Raw genomic sequence first — 15,946 nt, 5'->3', positions numbered from 1 at the left:
AACTTTTTCTTTCGTTTTTTTTATAATTGAAGTATAGTTGATTTACAGTATTGTGTTAGTTTCTGGGTGTATAGCAAAGATATTCAGTTATACATATATTTTTTCATATTCGTTTCCATTATGATTTATTACAGGATAGTGAATATAGTTCTCCACGTTATACAATAGGACCTTGGGTTGCTTATCCATTGTGTATATAATAGTTTGCTTCTGCTAATCCCAAACTCCTAATCCATCTTTTCCAATTCTCCCTCCTTGGCAACCACAAGACTGTTTCTGTTTCATAGATAAGTCCATTTGTGTCATATTTTAAGTTAGACATGTAAGTAATATCATATGATACTTGTCTCTATCTCTCTCTGACTTATTTTGGTCAGTGTGATCATCTCTAGATCCACCCATGGAGCTGCAGATGGCATTATTCATTCTTTTTTATAGCTGAGTGATAGTCCATTTCATACAAGTATAACATCTTTATCCATTCATCTGTCGATGAATGTTTAGGTTGTTTCCATGTCTTCAATTCAGTTCAGTTAAGTTCAGTCGCTCAGTCATGTCCAACTCTTTGCGACCCCATGGACCACAACATGCCAGGCCTCCCTGTCCATCACCAACTCCTGGAGTTTACTCACTCATGTCCATTGAGTTGGTGATGCCATCCAGCCATCTCATCCTCTGTCGTCCCCTTCTCCTCCTGCCTTCAGTCTCTCCCAGCATCAGGGTCTTTTCAAATGAGTCAGTTCTTCGCATCAGGTGGCCAAAGTATTGGAGTTTCAGCTTCAGCATCAGTCCTTCCAATGAATATTCAGGACTGATCCTCCTTTAGGATGGACTGGTTGGATCTCCTTGCAGTCCAAGGGACTCTCAAGAGTCTTCTCCAACATCACAGTTCAAAAGCATCAATTCTTTGGCTCTCAGCTTTTTTATAGTCCAATGCTCACATCCATACATGACTACTGGAAAAACCATAGCTTTGACTAGACAGACCTTTGTTGGCAAAGTAATGTCTCCATTTTTTAATAAGTTGTCTAGGTTGATCATAACTTTTCTTCAAAGGAGCAAGCGTCTTTTAATTTCATGGCTGCAGTCACCATCTGCAGTGATTTTAGAGTCCCAAAAAATAAAGTCTGTCACTGTTTCCACTGATTCCCCATCTATTTCCCATGAAGTGATGGGACCAGATGCCATGATCTTATTTTTCTGAATGTTGAGTTTTAAGCTAACTTTTTCACTCTCCTCTTTCACTTTTATCAAGAAGCTCTTTAGTTCTTCTTCCATGTCTTGGCTATTGTAAATAGTACAGCACTTTTTCAGTCTCTGTGTATGTTACTTCACTGGGAGTATTATTGCATGAGTTTTTTTCCTCCTTTTTCATTCATCCTAGAGTTGTATATGCATGGTCTTCCAGCATAACCACCTACTGCATGGCCAAGTAGTGTTAAGTAACTTGGTTGCTCTAGCATTCAGCCCTTCCGATTGTAAGGTCACATGCCTATAATTATTATTGAATTGGCAGTAACTCCTTTGCTACTGATTTCACCAAATGATCTTTATAAGTATCCAAACTTGATATTGAATTAGGTTGTTTCAAGGTATTGTGTCTCCCCCCAACAGTACACTGTAGTTCAAAGGAATTGGAGTCTTTGAAAGAACTTGTTAAAGCCACTGTCTCATTTCTGAGGGACAGGGATTTTGATAGGAGAGAGGGCACCTCTCCTTTTATTTAAATACATGGTGTATGTCTATCTGCCAGTCAAATTCCTTGTGTTTTGTATGTCCAATCTCATTTAATTCCTCCAACACCCTTAATGACATAGAGCTTTTTATCACCATTTTACTAAGAAGGAAACAGATTCTCAGAGAGGTCAAATAACTTACCCAAGGACATATGGCTACAAAATGCCAGGCTCGTCTGGCTCTAGAATACATGTTTTCTTAGCTACACCACACACTAGCACAAAAGTTCAGAAGAGTCTTTTTTCAGGTGGGAAAAACAGGGTACCACATCACAGCCTCTTAGCCATTCTAAAATTTAAAAGTGGGTTTTTGTTTTTGTTTTGTTTTTTCCTGAATTTTATATATTTTTCTTTCTACTTGACTTTGAAGTATAATGGATTTTGATTATTCCCTGTCCATTGAGTTCATTAGTAATGATTTTGAAGTGCAAAAGATGAAATAAATCCTTTTTCACGACCAAGATCATTCTCTCAAGATTTTCTGTTTGTGACTAACATCACTGATGCCAATTCTAATGTTATCCCATGGAATTTGGAGTTTCCTCTTGAGTGTAAACGGGAATGGTGTAGAATGGCTGTGAGTAGCACAGCTGAGCTCAGTGTTATTTCTGTTTGTGTTCATTAAATTCCCTGCTTGTTCAAAATGTGTACAGACTGAAGAGCCAAAACTGAAGTTTGGATTCTTAGATGGCATAGCCAATCTCTGAATAATTATCCAATGCAAATGATGCATGACCAATAAACAACATTTCATCATGTGTTTTACATGTGTTATGAAGAAAAGCTTTAGGTGGCCAAAAAAAAAAAAATAGCAGAAGTTTTGGGTTGTTGGTTTGTTTTTTTTTCTCCCATTGCTCTCCTGACTCATGTTGAAAGGCTTTTGTTTCTAATCAAAGCAACAAACGGTAAGGTCATTTCCTTGCGATTATATGGCAGCGGAAGGCGTCGGGGTTTTTAGGTCCCTATTTCCACCAGCTTGTATTTGGAGAAAACACACACACAAGTGCTTAATACATGTGTCCTTTGTCCTGCCCGTTCTCTCCAGTCCCTTTAAATGAGCCGAGATCATGGTTCGGAGGTAAGAATAATTTCTCTTCTAATCTTTTGACTGCAGACAGCATAATGGTGCTTCTTGAGCTCTTTCTGGCATTTCTTAGAGAATCAAGGGCAGATTTTAATATTTTAAGGGGGTGAATTAAGTGCTAATATTTCAGAACCCGACTTTCAGAAAAGGAAACTCCAAGAAATGTTTGTCTTCACTGTTTTCAGAGAGTTATTCCTTCCCCCAAAGACCTGGATCTGCTCCAGTGTGATAGCGCTGTGAAGATCGTCCTTAACACTCGTCTTTTGGAGGGTTTTCCTGTCATTGTGTTGAACGTTATTTCTGTTCCCTTAAAGGTCCTAAGAAGCTGATTTCTTGTTTTCAATTTCAGAACTTCAGTAATTGTTGAAGTGTATAATTCCACCTCACTGCTCCCCACAACCCCACCCCAAAACCATTCTCTTTTTTTTTTTCAATTGTAAAGAGTTGAGCTGTTATATGGATGTGGAAAGGACAGAGCAAGGGCAGGAACGGTGTCAGTAAGCAGTGTGGAAATGCTTTGAGATTTGCTGTTGTTAATCATCTCCTCAACACAGTGTGTTGGGAGCCATCTCTATTTCTGTGAGCATTTGGCAGGAAAGATCCTGTGGGGGACTAGAACTCATTAGTAGCTTTTCTAAAAGGACCTTTTATCGTCCATCCCTGTCTTGCCTCAAAACAGAAGCAGGAAAATGGAATTCCATCCCTCAGTCTAGTTTATGAAGACTTCATGCAATCAGAATTCAGCAGTTCAAGGTAGAGACCTCAGCAATGCCATTTTTGGGGATGGCTGTCAATTAATTCATAAAACTTTTATGATTTGTCAAAGGAAGTCCTACATCCTAATTAAAGGGAAGCCTTTTTTTTTTTTCTTTCCTCCTGTGGACTGTGGCTATGGTAAGCTCATCAAATCCAATTCTGTGCATCCATTTTTTTTTCCCTCATGGGTAGAAGTTGGAAGTGGAGGAGGGGAGGAAAATCTGGGTAGACTTCAGAAAACAAAGGAAATTGTCTCATCCAGGAGACTGCAAAGCTCTTGGGTATAAGAGGAAGTCTGTGGAGGAAGTGGGTAGGATTGGGTAGAGAGAGAAACGTCAAGGAAATAAATCTACCACAATAGGGGCTGGGATCTTTACCCCCTTGTCATAATCCAGCACAATAGTGTGGCCTTAGAAATCAATCAGCTGTCTCTAAATCAGTCCTATCTAGAACTATTTAATGATCTGAAGGAGTAGAAAGGAATGTAATCACATCCAAAATGCAGTCCTATTGCCTGGATTCTATTATGGTGACATAGACTCATGTGAGGTGATCCTGCTTTTAAGAATCAGGACATAAAACCTGCCTAGAAGTAAGACCATCTTGTCATGCAGCCCTTTCAGGAATCAGGAACTACATTTAGCAGAGAAACTAAAACAGTCCCAGAAACACCAAATTCCACTCCAGGGCACATTCTGTGTGTTCCAGTGCACCATTTATTTGGTCATTCATTTGGAGTACACAGAAAACTGTACTGATGACTCTTGGAATGGATGTTATTACGGTCAAGTACCCCACCCCCCAGTACACCCTCGCCGTGGAGAGCGTGCTCAACAGTGGGAAGGTGGGAGATGGGCGGTGGACAAATACCTCTAGTTGAGTAGGATTGTTAAATGTATTCACGCTGTGGACTATTTGAGCTGGAAGAAACCTTGGAAGTCACTTTGTCCAGTGCCCTCATGCTCTTACTGAGTAGTTGGAAATCCAGAGTACTGGAGGAATGTTCCTAAGATCTCCTGTTGCATTAGGAGCAGGACACCGTCCCAGAGGCCCTCTCTCCAGAGCCCTGATTCTATATTGTGTCCACCACAGTGCTGTTTCTAGGACCAGCTGGTTGCTTTGTCTGACTTCCAGTATCTCTGCATTTCATGCAGTTTGAGTTTCTTCTCATGAACTCATTTCTCTCTTGGAATAGAGAGGTGGGAGCTGCATCCCAAATGAGACTCTGCTTCTTATTATGGGCTGCTTCCAACTGCTGGCAGAAACCAGTGAGCAGGTACATGAAGGACCCCAAGAAAAGAAACAGCAGTCTTGTCACTAGTCATAACAAACTGCAGTACTAGATAAAAACGTACTAAAAGACTTTCTCTTTGCTTTGAAAATATAGTCCGAGCCTGAATATATTAGTTAGCTCAGTAGATGTCTGTCTCAAGATCATAACTCAAGAATGAGACACATTTGTTTGTCCCCGATCTGGATTCCATGAAACTCCAGTTAAGACTTCCTCTTGCTTAATGTTGGAAAACTATGAAAAGTTTTAAATGAAAAACTTTTTCTAAACTGGAAAGATAAAGCTGAGTACAGGTAAAATATACAGTAATATATGTTAGTGTAATCTGACAAGGTTAGTCAAACAGTTTATCATTCCAATAAAAGCAGCAAGAGCGAAGGATGATGCTGGGCTCATTCTCTGTTTATTTTAGATGCTTTTTTTCCCCCTTAAAACAAGCCTTTTTAGGTGGTGCTGTAAAGTATATGTTCACTTCTGTCCTAAGTTTATTTCCTCTTTTGGTTTTCTTCTACCCTTGCAAGTTAGGATGAACAAGTCAGCAGAGTTGTTTCAAGATTTTACTGTATCCCACCCTTTCTGTTCAGTTCAGTTCAGTCGCTCAGTCATGTCCGACTCTTTGCGACCCCATGAATCACAGCACGCCAGGCCTCCCTGTCCATCACCAACTCCCGGAGTTCACTCAAATTCATGTCCATCGAGTCGGTGATGCCATCTAGCCATCTCACTCTCTGTCGTCCCCGTCTCCTCCCGCCCCCAATCCTTCCCAGCATCAGACTCTTTTCCCGTGAGTCAACTCATCGCATGAGGTGGCCAAAGTATTGGAGTTTCAGCTTTAGCATCAGTCCTTCCAATGAACACCCAGGATTGATCTCCTTTAGAATGGACTGGTTGGATCTCCTTGCAGTCCAAGGGACTCTCAAGAGTCTTCTCCAGCACCACAGTTCAAAAGCATCAATTCTTTGGTGATCAGCTTTCTTCACAGTCCAACTCTCACATCCATATGACCACGGGAAAAACCATATCCTTGACTAGACATGTTTTATATTCAGGTTTTGCAGTCAGGAATGAGATTAGTCCAAAAGCTGACCTTCCACAGTAGGAAATCTTTATCTAAAGAGCGCTGTGAGAGAGAGTACTGGATTCTAGGTCTAGGTCCCCCTCTGGCTGATGAGCTCTGAGGTCTTGGTGAGCTGACTTTTTCCCATTCAGTCCAGTCCTCCGAACCCACATTCGTGGGTGAAGGCATTAGTCTAGTGCCAAGACCTCTTTTCAGCTTCGAAATGCTCTAACTTTAATTCTATGAAATAACTACAGATTCTTTTTTTTTTGTATTTATTTATTTGGTTGTGTCGGGTCTTAGCTGCAACCTGAGGGATTTTCAGTCTTCATTATGGCATGCAGGATGTTTAGCGGCATTTAAACTCTTAGCTGTGTCATGTGGGACCTACTTCTCCAACTAGGGATCAAACCCTGGCTCCCTGCATTTGGAGTGTGGAGTCTTAGCCACTGAATCACCAGAGGTCCCCTGGATTCCTTACAGACCAGTTGCATCTGTCTCTCCCTTTCTGCTGGCCACCATCTCCCTCTCTTCATTCCTCTCTTCCTCTCCTTTTCCTTTTTCTCTCCCTTCTTCCTTTCTTTCCACTGATATTTTCCTTTTCATAAAAAGAGATGCTGGGCATGGACTATAATGACTCAGAAGCCTGTTGAGCCAGGGGCAGTCCATGAGAAGGAGCGATGGAAGGACAGCACAGTTGAAAATGGAGAAGTTTCCCAGGCTGCAGACTGAAATCATATGTGGAGGTGTTATCCAGGAAGAAATCTGGACCTTGTGGGTCATGGATACATCTCTTGTGTTGAAATTTGACACTGCTCCTTGGATTCCAAATTCCTTAGAAGTCAACACCTATTTTCTGGTGGTGTCCTGCACCAACAGCCTGCCAGACTCAGGCTTACAAAGGTGAATGGGATGCAGTGACTATATGAAGCCCCGACCAGTGGAGGGAGTGCAAATTGGAATTCTTCAGGGACTCTTGGTAAGTTTTCCAAGCTTGCCTTTTAGTTCATTTACTGCTCACTCCTGGGGAGTAGAAAAGCTATTGATATAACATGGCTGTGAGTAGTAGAATTTAATTATTATGATTTTGAGGTCAAAAGATTCAACTGACAGGTGTTTTTAGGTAGAAATTGAAACGTCAATTAGAGCAAACAGTGACACCCTACAGCATTCAGGAGTCCACTGGTAAAGGTTCTGTTTTTGGTAGGGTGTATCCACATGAACGGAGAAGGCAATGGCAAGCCACTCCAGTAGTCTTGCCTAGAAAATCCCATGGATGGAGGAGCCTGGTAGGCTGCAATCTGTGGGGTCGCTAAGGGTCGGACATGACACGACTGAGCGACTTCACTTTCACTTTTCGCTTTCACACATTGGAGAAGGAAATGGCAACCCACTCCAGTGTTCTTGCCTGGAGAATCCCAGGGACGGGGGAGCCTGGTGAGCTTCCGTCTATGGGGTCACACAGAGTCGGACACGACTGAAGTGACTTAGCAGCAGCAGCAGCAGCATCCACATGAAACAGGAAGAGGAAGTGGCAGGAGTCTTAGCACATGAATCCTGCATGACCGCTTATGAACCGATTAATCTCTCTGGTGTTGTGACAAACATAATTACAGTTATCTTACTAGGTTGTTGAGAGGATTAGAGCTGGCCTTTGTCAGTCAAGACATATATAGTAACTGGCAGTTGCTATTATTAGGTAATATTATTATACACCTATCCCAAGTACAGGGCTTCCCAGGTGGCACTAGTGGTAAAGAACTCACCTGCCAATTGCAGGAGATGCCAGGGACGCAGGTTCAATCCCTGGGTCGGGAAGATCCTCTCGAGACGGGCATGGCAACCCACTCCAGTATTATTGCCTGGGAAATACCATGGACAGAGGAACCTGTGGGGCTACAGTCCATAGGGTCGCACAGAGCCAGACACGACTGAAGCGACTTAGCACACAACATGCATCTCAGGTACAGCGAATAAAGACAAGGGTGCCATGAAAATATGCAGACATCACCAGAAGACTGAGTGTACAAACTAATGATGGATAACTTTTTTCAGGGCCCTTAATGTTCATGATAGCATAAGTGTGAATCAGTTACTCGTTATCCCACCTCTTGTCCTCATCAGGATATCCATCAGCCTTCTGTCCTCTTGGACACACGAGATCACTTGATCTTGCAGACATCTGTCTGGATTTTGCTGGGCATAGCTTCACAAATAAGTAATGCATTACCATATGTCCATTGCAAACATGCGTCTTGGGCCTGATTGAGGTCAAATGTTCATCATTTTAAAAGACCTAGTTCTAAACCATTTTAAGGACATGAACCCAGATATAAATCTGACAAAAGTTCTAGAAACTCTTCCTGGAAAAGATTCTCACACACAGGTTTTGCTTATGCTTTGGAGGGGGTTGTTTGCAAACCCCTCTACCCACATTAATAGACTTGTAAGAAGCAATCTGGGGAAATGGGATAAATGTATGTGTTTCTCAGAGAAATGGTGAGGAATGAGTTGGCCTCTGTGTGTGATACCCGAGAAAAGAGATTTTTTGGAGAACTCTTTAGCACTTAACCTTATTCAAGCCCACTAGAAGTGTGTGGTCTGGGAATTGTCGTGGACTCCATACAAGGTATTTAGAACCTAAGGGCAAGTCCTTCCACCTGCAGAGGAGGCTCTGCAGCTGTTTATACCACATCTCTGAGAGGAGTCGTACCTCTACCAACAACCGGAGTGTGGAGGAGGCAGGCACCCTCTTGGTACTTGGCCTTGTGTTGAGTAAGGTCACTCGAGTGGGACTTGTAAGTAATTGTTCTGTCCACCATTAGAGCAATCACCTGGCTTTAGGGATTCATCTGAAAATCTGCAGAGATTACACCATGAGTACTATATTTGAGTTGCAATGCTAGGAACTTGTTCGTAGTAACCATGCACATCCCCAGGTGCTTACCTGAAGTGCAAGCACCCCTCTTTTCTAAAACGAGTACTGAGTTCCAACATACCACAAATCTTACTTTTATATTATCCTTTTTTCCTTCTTTTTAAAAGAAGCTACTCATCAACTCGTGATAGCTTTTAAATATTTTATGTGCGACAAGAAGCCTCCGTTGTGCTCTCAGTTTTTAAAAAATGAATAAGCAACTCCATTTTTTCATCCAACAGACATTTATTGAGCAGCTGCTTCTACACGGTGCCAGCTATAAGCTCAGGGTCCAGTGATTAAGAAGACAGATAGGGTCCCTGGAGGTAGATATTATACAGCAAAGTACATCATTCTTTAATTACAATTGTGGGAAATGCTACAAAAGAGAAGTATAGAGAGCTGAAAGAATACAACACACACTCATAGTAAGAGTTATGGAGCCCACGGCTATTCCAGACACCTTGTGCATCAGCTTATTCAAACCTCATAGCAAGGCACTAGTACTGTTTCCATTACTCAGATCAGGAAACAGAAGAACACAGAGATGAGGTCGTTTGCCCACGTAGTGCCCCTAGCAAAACATCAAAGTCAGGATTTGAACCCTGGGTGAGCTGACTTCAGAGTCTTTACTTATAACCATTACACAGTGGCTTCAATGAGAAATTAATATTTAATCTGTGTTTTTAAGAACAAATTGGTTTAGCCAGTCACTTTCCAAACCTCCTCATGTTTTGAGGTATGAATGAGATCAGACATAGGGAGAACTAGAAGAGGACGAGTGTGGCTGGAGCCAGAGATTTAGGGGGAAAGGAGTACAAGACCAGGGAAGGTGGACAGGGAGCAAGCAGTGCAGGATTAGGTGGTCTGCAGGAGTGATGGAAGCTTTCTTCTGATTGAATCAGGTCAGCTCAGAAGCTAGACCCCCTTGGTCAAGAAGACCCTCCTGGGAACCTTCCACTCCTGTGAGATGAAAGCATGGAGTGGCATTCTCCTGATCTGACTAGACTGTTTCAGATCTGTTTACCTTCTTGTGTATATACAAAGCATCCTGCTTGAGGATGTTTTGTCTGTGTCATCAATCTGTCCCATTGATGTGTTTTCCAGACCCAGATGTTTTCTGCCTTTTCTGGGGCCTGCAAAACATTTTTCTTAGTGGTCCCTGTAGTCACACCACGCCTGTGGCAGGTCCAATAGTCACCATCATTCTTCATGCCTAACACAGAATGGCAGGTGCTGTGTGGGGTTCTTTCCACCCATTCTTGTGTTTTAGCCTGAACTCCATGAGGTAGATACTGTTACTGTCCATATTTTTCAAATTAAAAATAACCCATTTACAGGGGTTAAATGAATTGTCCAGGGTCCCACTGGCTAATTGTTGGAGTCAAGTCTTGCATCCAGGGTTGCCTAATGCTGAAGTCCATGCTTAACCCTGCATATCTCACTTCCTATTTTACAGATGCAAAAACTGTCCCAAGTTCATGACAGAACTGATTCTAAAACGAAAAAGTGAAAGTTTAGTTGCTCAATCATGTCCGACTCTTTGTGACCCCATGGACTGTAGCCCACCACATTCCTCTGTCCATGGGATTTTCTAGGACAAAAAAGAAGACCCTCCTGGGAACCTTCCACTCCTGTGAGATAAAAGCATGGAGGGACATTCTGATCTGACTAGACTGTTTCAGATTCCTTCTCCATCCAAAACTGATATTTTACACAAAGTTTCATTTTCTAGGCCAACATTACATTTCATAGGAAAAAGAAAGGGAACTGAATAGAGTTCACCGTGGACCTTCACCATGACCTGAAGTAGCCTTGTAAACGTGTTATAGATTTACCAGCCAACAGACATATGTTACCAGCCTATCAGCTGAATTGGTAACAAAGGTAGAAATCAGTTCAGTTCAGTCGCTCAGTCGTGTCCGACTCTCCGCGACCCCATGAATCACAGCACACCAGGCCTCCCTGTCCATCACCAACTCCCGGAGTACACTCAAACTCATGTCCACAGAGTCAGTGATGCCATCCAGCCATCTCATTCTCTGTCGTCCCCTTCTCCTCCCGCCCCCAACCTTTCCCAGCATCAGAGTCTTTTCCAGTGAGTCAACTCGTCGCATGAGGTGGCCAAAGTAGAGGGATCTAAAAAGAGTCGGGGGTCTGTATCTGGATATTAACCAGCAAGAGTTTTGAAGAGATAATTAAAACAGAATCGTTTTAGTATTTATTATAAGAAAATAATAGTCACTGTTGACTCAGTGGTAAATAATCCATCTGTCAATGCAGGAGACTAAAGAGACACAGGTTCAATCCCTGGGTCAGGAAGATCCCCTGGAGAAGGAAATGTCAACCCACTCCAGTATTTTTGCCTGGGAAATCCCATGGACAGAGGAGCCTGGTGGACTATAGTCCAGGGGATCGCAGAGTCAGACAGGACTTAGAGACTAAACAACACCATATGCCGAGCACTGCACTTTGTTTATTCATTCATTTAATCCTCACAGTAAGCTGATAAGCTTAGTCATATTTGTGTGTCCATTTTATAGATGAGGACCAATGAAGCAATCTTCTCATTCTTTCTATCTTTCTTTGATTTTTGTTATCCACCTCCAGCCTCATCTCATAGTAAGCAGACTTATCCTTTGGCTGGTGGGTTCTTTACCACTGAGCCACCAGGGAAGCCCCTGTAGAAATTCCTTGGTTTTTGTTAGTGAAAAGTGTGTTTGTAAGGTGTATGCTCTGCTAAGCATTTTATGTATATTATCATATGTACTCTTTCCAGCTTTTGGCAGGAGGTGCTGTTGTTATTCTTTCAGACCAGGAAACCAGGGCTCAAAGTGAAGTCAAATACCTGTATAAGACCACACAGGTGCTACCGAGGAGAGCTGGGGTTTAAACCCAAGTCTTACTAACTTCAGAGTCTATGGTTTTGAGCATCACACTTCTTAAATAATATACTATACTTTAAAAAGTAATAAGCTGCTTCTTATGGCTTCCCAGGTGACGCTAGTGGTAAAGAACCTGCCTGCCAATGCAGGAGACGCAAGGGACTTAAGTTTGATCCCCGGTTTGAAAAGATCGCTGGAGAAGGACATGGCTACCCACCCCAGTACTCTTGCCTGGGGAAATCCCATGGACAGAGGAGCCTGGCGGGCTAGTCTATAGCGTCGCAAAGAGTCAGACAGGACTGAAGCGACTTAGCACACACACCCATGGGATGCTACAATGCACCAGGCAAAACTATCCCCATTTTATATCAACTACTCAGAGAAGGTAAGTGGCTTGCCTGAAGTGTCCAGCTAGTTCGAGGCAGAGCCAGGGTCAGGCATCATGCCCACTGGACTTCCTTGGGGCTGCTCCCAGCCACTACCCTGCACTAGCCGAATGAGCAGCTCCACCCTGCTTAACCCCTCTGACTAAAGCAAGTGTGATTAGAAAAGTACTAGAAATTCTGGAAACTGATGACTTCCCACTGAGTTCGCATAATCCACCATCCAGGCCACTCTTACCAGAGACACCCATCCTTTTTTAAATGACCACACCCCCCTCCCTTCAGATAGGAGAGCACATCTAAGAAACAGGGCTGAGGCCGGGCCACCAGGGAAATATTTGGTTCACCCTGGTTACAGCCCCAAGTGTTGGGTGAGATTTCCTCTCACAAGACTCACCCATTCTGATGGGGGCAGAACTGAACTGAGATTATTTCAGAGCAGGAATAGAAGCAGGGGGAAACTTGCCGACAGAGCAGAATGACACAGGCTTGGTTCTGCTTGTGATGAAAAACCCGGAAGCGTCTTTCACTGAGGCTTTAAGGTCACGGCGGTCTGCTTTAGCAGGAGAAGAATTCCAGTGGTTTGATCGATTCCAGAAGGATAGCAGCAACATAGCTGGTTGGAACCTGGCAATTAAGAGGCAAAGGAGTCCCTCACTTGCCAATGAGACCTTAACAGTAGAAACAGGCAGAAAACCCAGAAGTGGACCAGGAGCTGAAAATGAAGGGAAATTCACTCATTCCACACATACTTACTTTGTCCTACAGTGATCTTGGTATTGGCTTAAGGGCTAGGAAAGCAACAGTAAGTGAAGCATACATTCCAGTACCAAAATGATGGGAAAAGCAAATGACACTGAGCATTTGATATGAACATCCTAGTCCTGGGTCGAAAGAACTCGGCAATTAGCTAGCCCACTGGGGATTTTTCAAATATAATAATGAAATATAACAGGCACTGTTTATGTCTAGTTCTTTTCGCCAAGCTCTTCTTTCTGTCAGTAGCTATTATTAGTCCCATTTTAGAGATTTAATAAGTAAATCCTAAGAAAGTCATGGTGCTGGAGAAGACTCTTGAGAGTCCCTTGGACTGCAAGGAGATCCAACCAGTCCATTCTAAAGGAGATCAATCCTGGGTGTTCATTAGAAGGACTGATGCTAAAGCTGAAACTCCAATACTTTGGCCATCTCATGTGATGAGTTGACTCACTGGAAAAGACTCTGATGCTGGGAGGGGTTGGGGGCAGGAGGAGACAGGGACGACAGAGAATGAGATGGCTGGATGGCATCACCGACTCTGTGGACATGAATTTGAGTGAACTCCGGGAGTTGGTGATGGACAGGGAGGCCTGGCGTGCTGTGATTCATGGGGTCGCGGAGAGTCGGACACGACTGAGCGACTGAACTGAACTGAACTGAACTGAACTGAAGAAAGTTGAATCAGCTGAGCTTTGAACAGAGTTATGTCTGGACCGAAAACCTCTGTTCTTTCACCTTTGTCATGTGGTCTCTCAGTGGTCTCAGCATCCTGACCTAGAGCTCTGAGCAATGTCCTCCCCCCAGACCCCCTTCTCCCATTGAACTTCTCCAGTGGTATGCTGGTAAATGTTTAACAACCAGCTCTCTGGGGACAAGGGCACTGATCAGTTGTTCTTGTTTAGTTGCTGAGTTGTATCTGATTCTTTCGCCGCCCTCTGGACTGTAGGGCACCAGGTTTCTCTCTGTGTGAGATTTTCCAGGCGAGAATACTGGAGTGGGTTGCCATTTCCTCTTTCAGGGAATCTTTCTGACCCAGAGATCAAACCCGCATCTCCTGTATTGGCAGGTGGATTCTTTACCACTGAGCCATCGGTGAAGTCCAAGCCACCAGGTAGCATTTGCCAATTTTCGTGCCCAATTTCCAATAATATTCTCACCTTGACTGACTTCATGTCATCAAGGTTAACAACACTGAGTTGGGAAAAGATGAGCACTGCTGCTGCTGCTAAGTCACTTTAGTCATGTCCGACTCTGTGTGGCCCCATAGACGGCAGCCCACCAGGCTCCTCTGTCCATGGGATTTTCCAGGCAAGAGTACTGGAGTGGCTTGCCATTGCCTTCTCCGAAGATGAGTATTAGGCATCACTAAATAGAATTGCTGCCGTACTGATTCACTAGATGTTAATAACTTCAAGAACAAAGAGAATAGTAAAAGGGAGTAAAAGATGTAAGTTGATATATCTTAATTTTTAATTTTGGTTGCATTTAAAAACCAACTTGAAAACAGGACAGTAGATGCTCACCAGCTTTTAGGGGATGGCTCCCTCAGAGGATTCTTTTCCCCTCATTGTGTTTCCTAGTGCTTACCCAGAAGTCTTCTTGGGCTCCTGTTATGAATTTCTCTCATCTCTCTGACCTGTGGCCTTCCAATTTTGTGGTTGCTCTGTTTTAATCTTTGAATCCAACATTAGCCTCAAAAAAAGACTGAATCCTTTTTGAAAGCACAACCAGCATTAGATGACATTAAAGTTTCATCACTGAATATTAGAAGTGTCTAGGTTGAGGGGGATGGTTTGTTCTGTGACGGTAAAATGAGTCCTGGACATTAAGAATTTTTCTATATTGTCCTAAATGAATTGACTTTTCTGTTTTCACTACTTGGTAATGCTTTTATAAATCCCTACTCAAATAAATATTTCTGTCAACCAAGATAGGATTCTGGATCTAGTAGAATCCATTTGTATTATTAATATAATAATTATAAACTCCCTAAGGATCTTTTTTATCCTCTACTTATAAATGGACCCAAAGAACCAAGAGATTTTGAAAAGCATAAATCAGAGGCATTCTAACAAGGCCAATGAAAAAATTAAAATGTGAAAATTCTGACAAGTATGTCTTCTAAAATTAGTGTAAAGTTTATTTAGGTTTTCTGATTAATTTTTGTTCATTCTTAGGTTTGTATGGCAATGTATGTAATTTGTTTGCTCTGTAGATGGCTTATATCAAGTCCAGATTTCCAAATGTGCCTCACTGTATAAACAGTACTGAGAGTATCTTTCGGTTACAAGTACAGCAGTTTATTTTTAAAATCCCTCCACCCGAGTTGTGCTTGTCTTTAAGTTTTTTGAAAGATGCAGTATTTTCACTCCTTCCTACAGGCTGTTTTTCACAGGAAAAGAGAAAACTGACAGTTGGCAAAGCAAAAAGTTTCCAAACCACAGGGTGTCTGCTACTTGCATGATCACTGAAGCTAAAATTTCCAATTTCTACCCAGCGACCAGAGAACTTCTTTTCTGGTCAACGTGAAAGGCAGACAGGAACGAAAATCCCCCTTGGCCCAGGAAGTCTGCTCAGCTTTTCTTGCTTCCACTTTGTGACTTTTCCTGTTTACAGTATCTGTACCCTCCCATTTTTTTTCTTTTCTTTTTTGACTCATTTATACTGTACCATGATGTCTAAAAATACAGTCTAACAACTGGTTTTAAGTAAAGAGGATGTTTCTTTCTGGAGGAAAAAAAAAAGCAGACATATCCTCCATGGTTTCCTGAAAATAAACATTTGACAGTGTCTCATCAGAGTTTCTAATTGGAAAATGATGCAGAGTCTACCCTGTTTTCACGGCAGCTGCTTCCATGAAGAAGCTTCTGTGAAGGCAGGTCACCTATTTCCCTCCTTGTCCTTTGATGAGCTCCTCCTTGAACTTGGCTCAACCCCTTATGACCTGGGACCCTTTGGCACATCATAACTATCTACTTTGCAGGATGGTTGTGAGAATTTGGTGGATAAAATGTATGTCAAAGCGCAGGACATGGACCACATGATCAACATGTATTAATTTCCATTTTGTGTTGGTGA

At 42.6% G+C, this 15,946-nt stretch overlaps 1 protein-coding gene across 6 annotated transcripts in view; it reads left to right on the top strand.

The window, feature by feature from the left end:
• Window positions 1-15,946, top strand: part of FRMD4B (FERM domain containing 4B) — a 365,056-nt gene that overhangs the window by 195,613 nt on the left and 153,497 nt on the right. Inside the window, exon 1 of one of the 6 annotated variants that reach the window (XM_055414296.2) lies at window positions 2,540-2,814. The exons of the other annotated variants lie outside the window; for them this stretch is intronic. Coding sequence (XP_055270271.2) covers window positions 2,791-2,814 — 24 coding nt within the window. The 5' untranslated portion in view covers window positions 2,540-2,790. Of the gene's footprint in view, window positions 1-2,539; window positions 2,815-15,946 lie in introns of those variants that run through there. 6 annotated transcript variants of the gene reach the window in all.

This window comes from Moschus berezovskii, chromosome 24, assembly GCF_049115385.1.
Source record: "Moschus berezovskii isolate FMDL1 chromosome 24, NW_MosBer_1.0, whole genome shotgun sequence".
Lineage (NCBI taxonomy): Eukaryota > Metazoa > Chordata > Mammalia > Artiodactyla > Moschidae > Moschus > Moschus berezovskii.
Note: the sequence above shows the minus strand (reverse complement) of the source record. Positions and strands in the feature narration are given on the sequence as shown.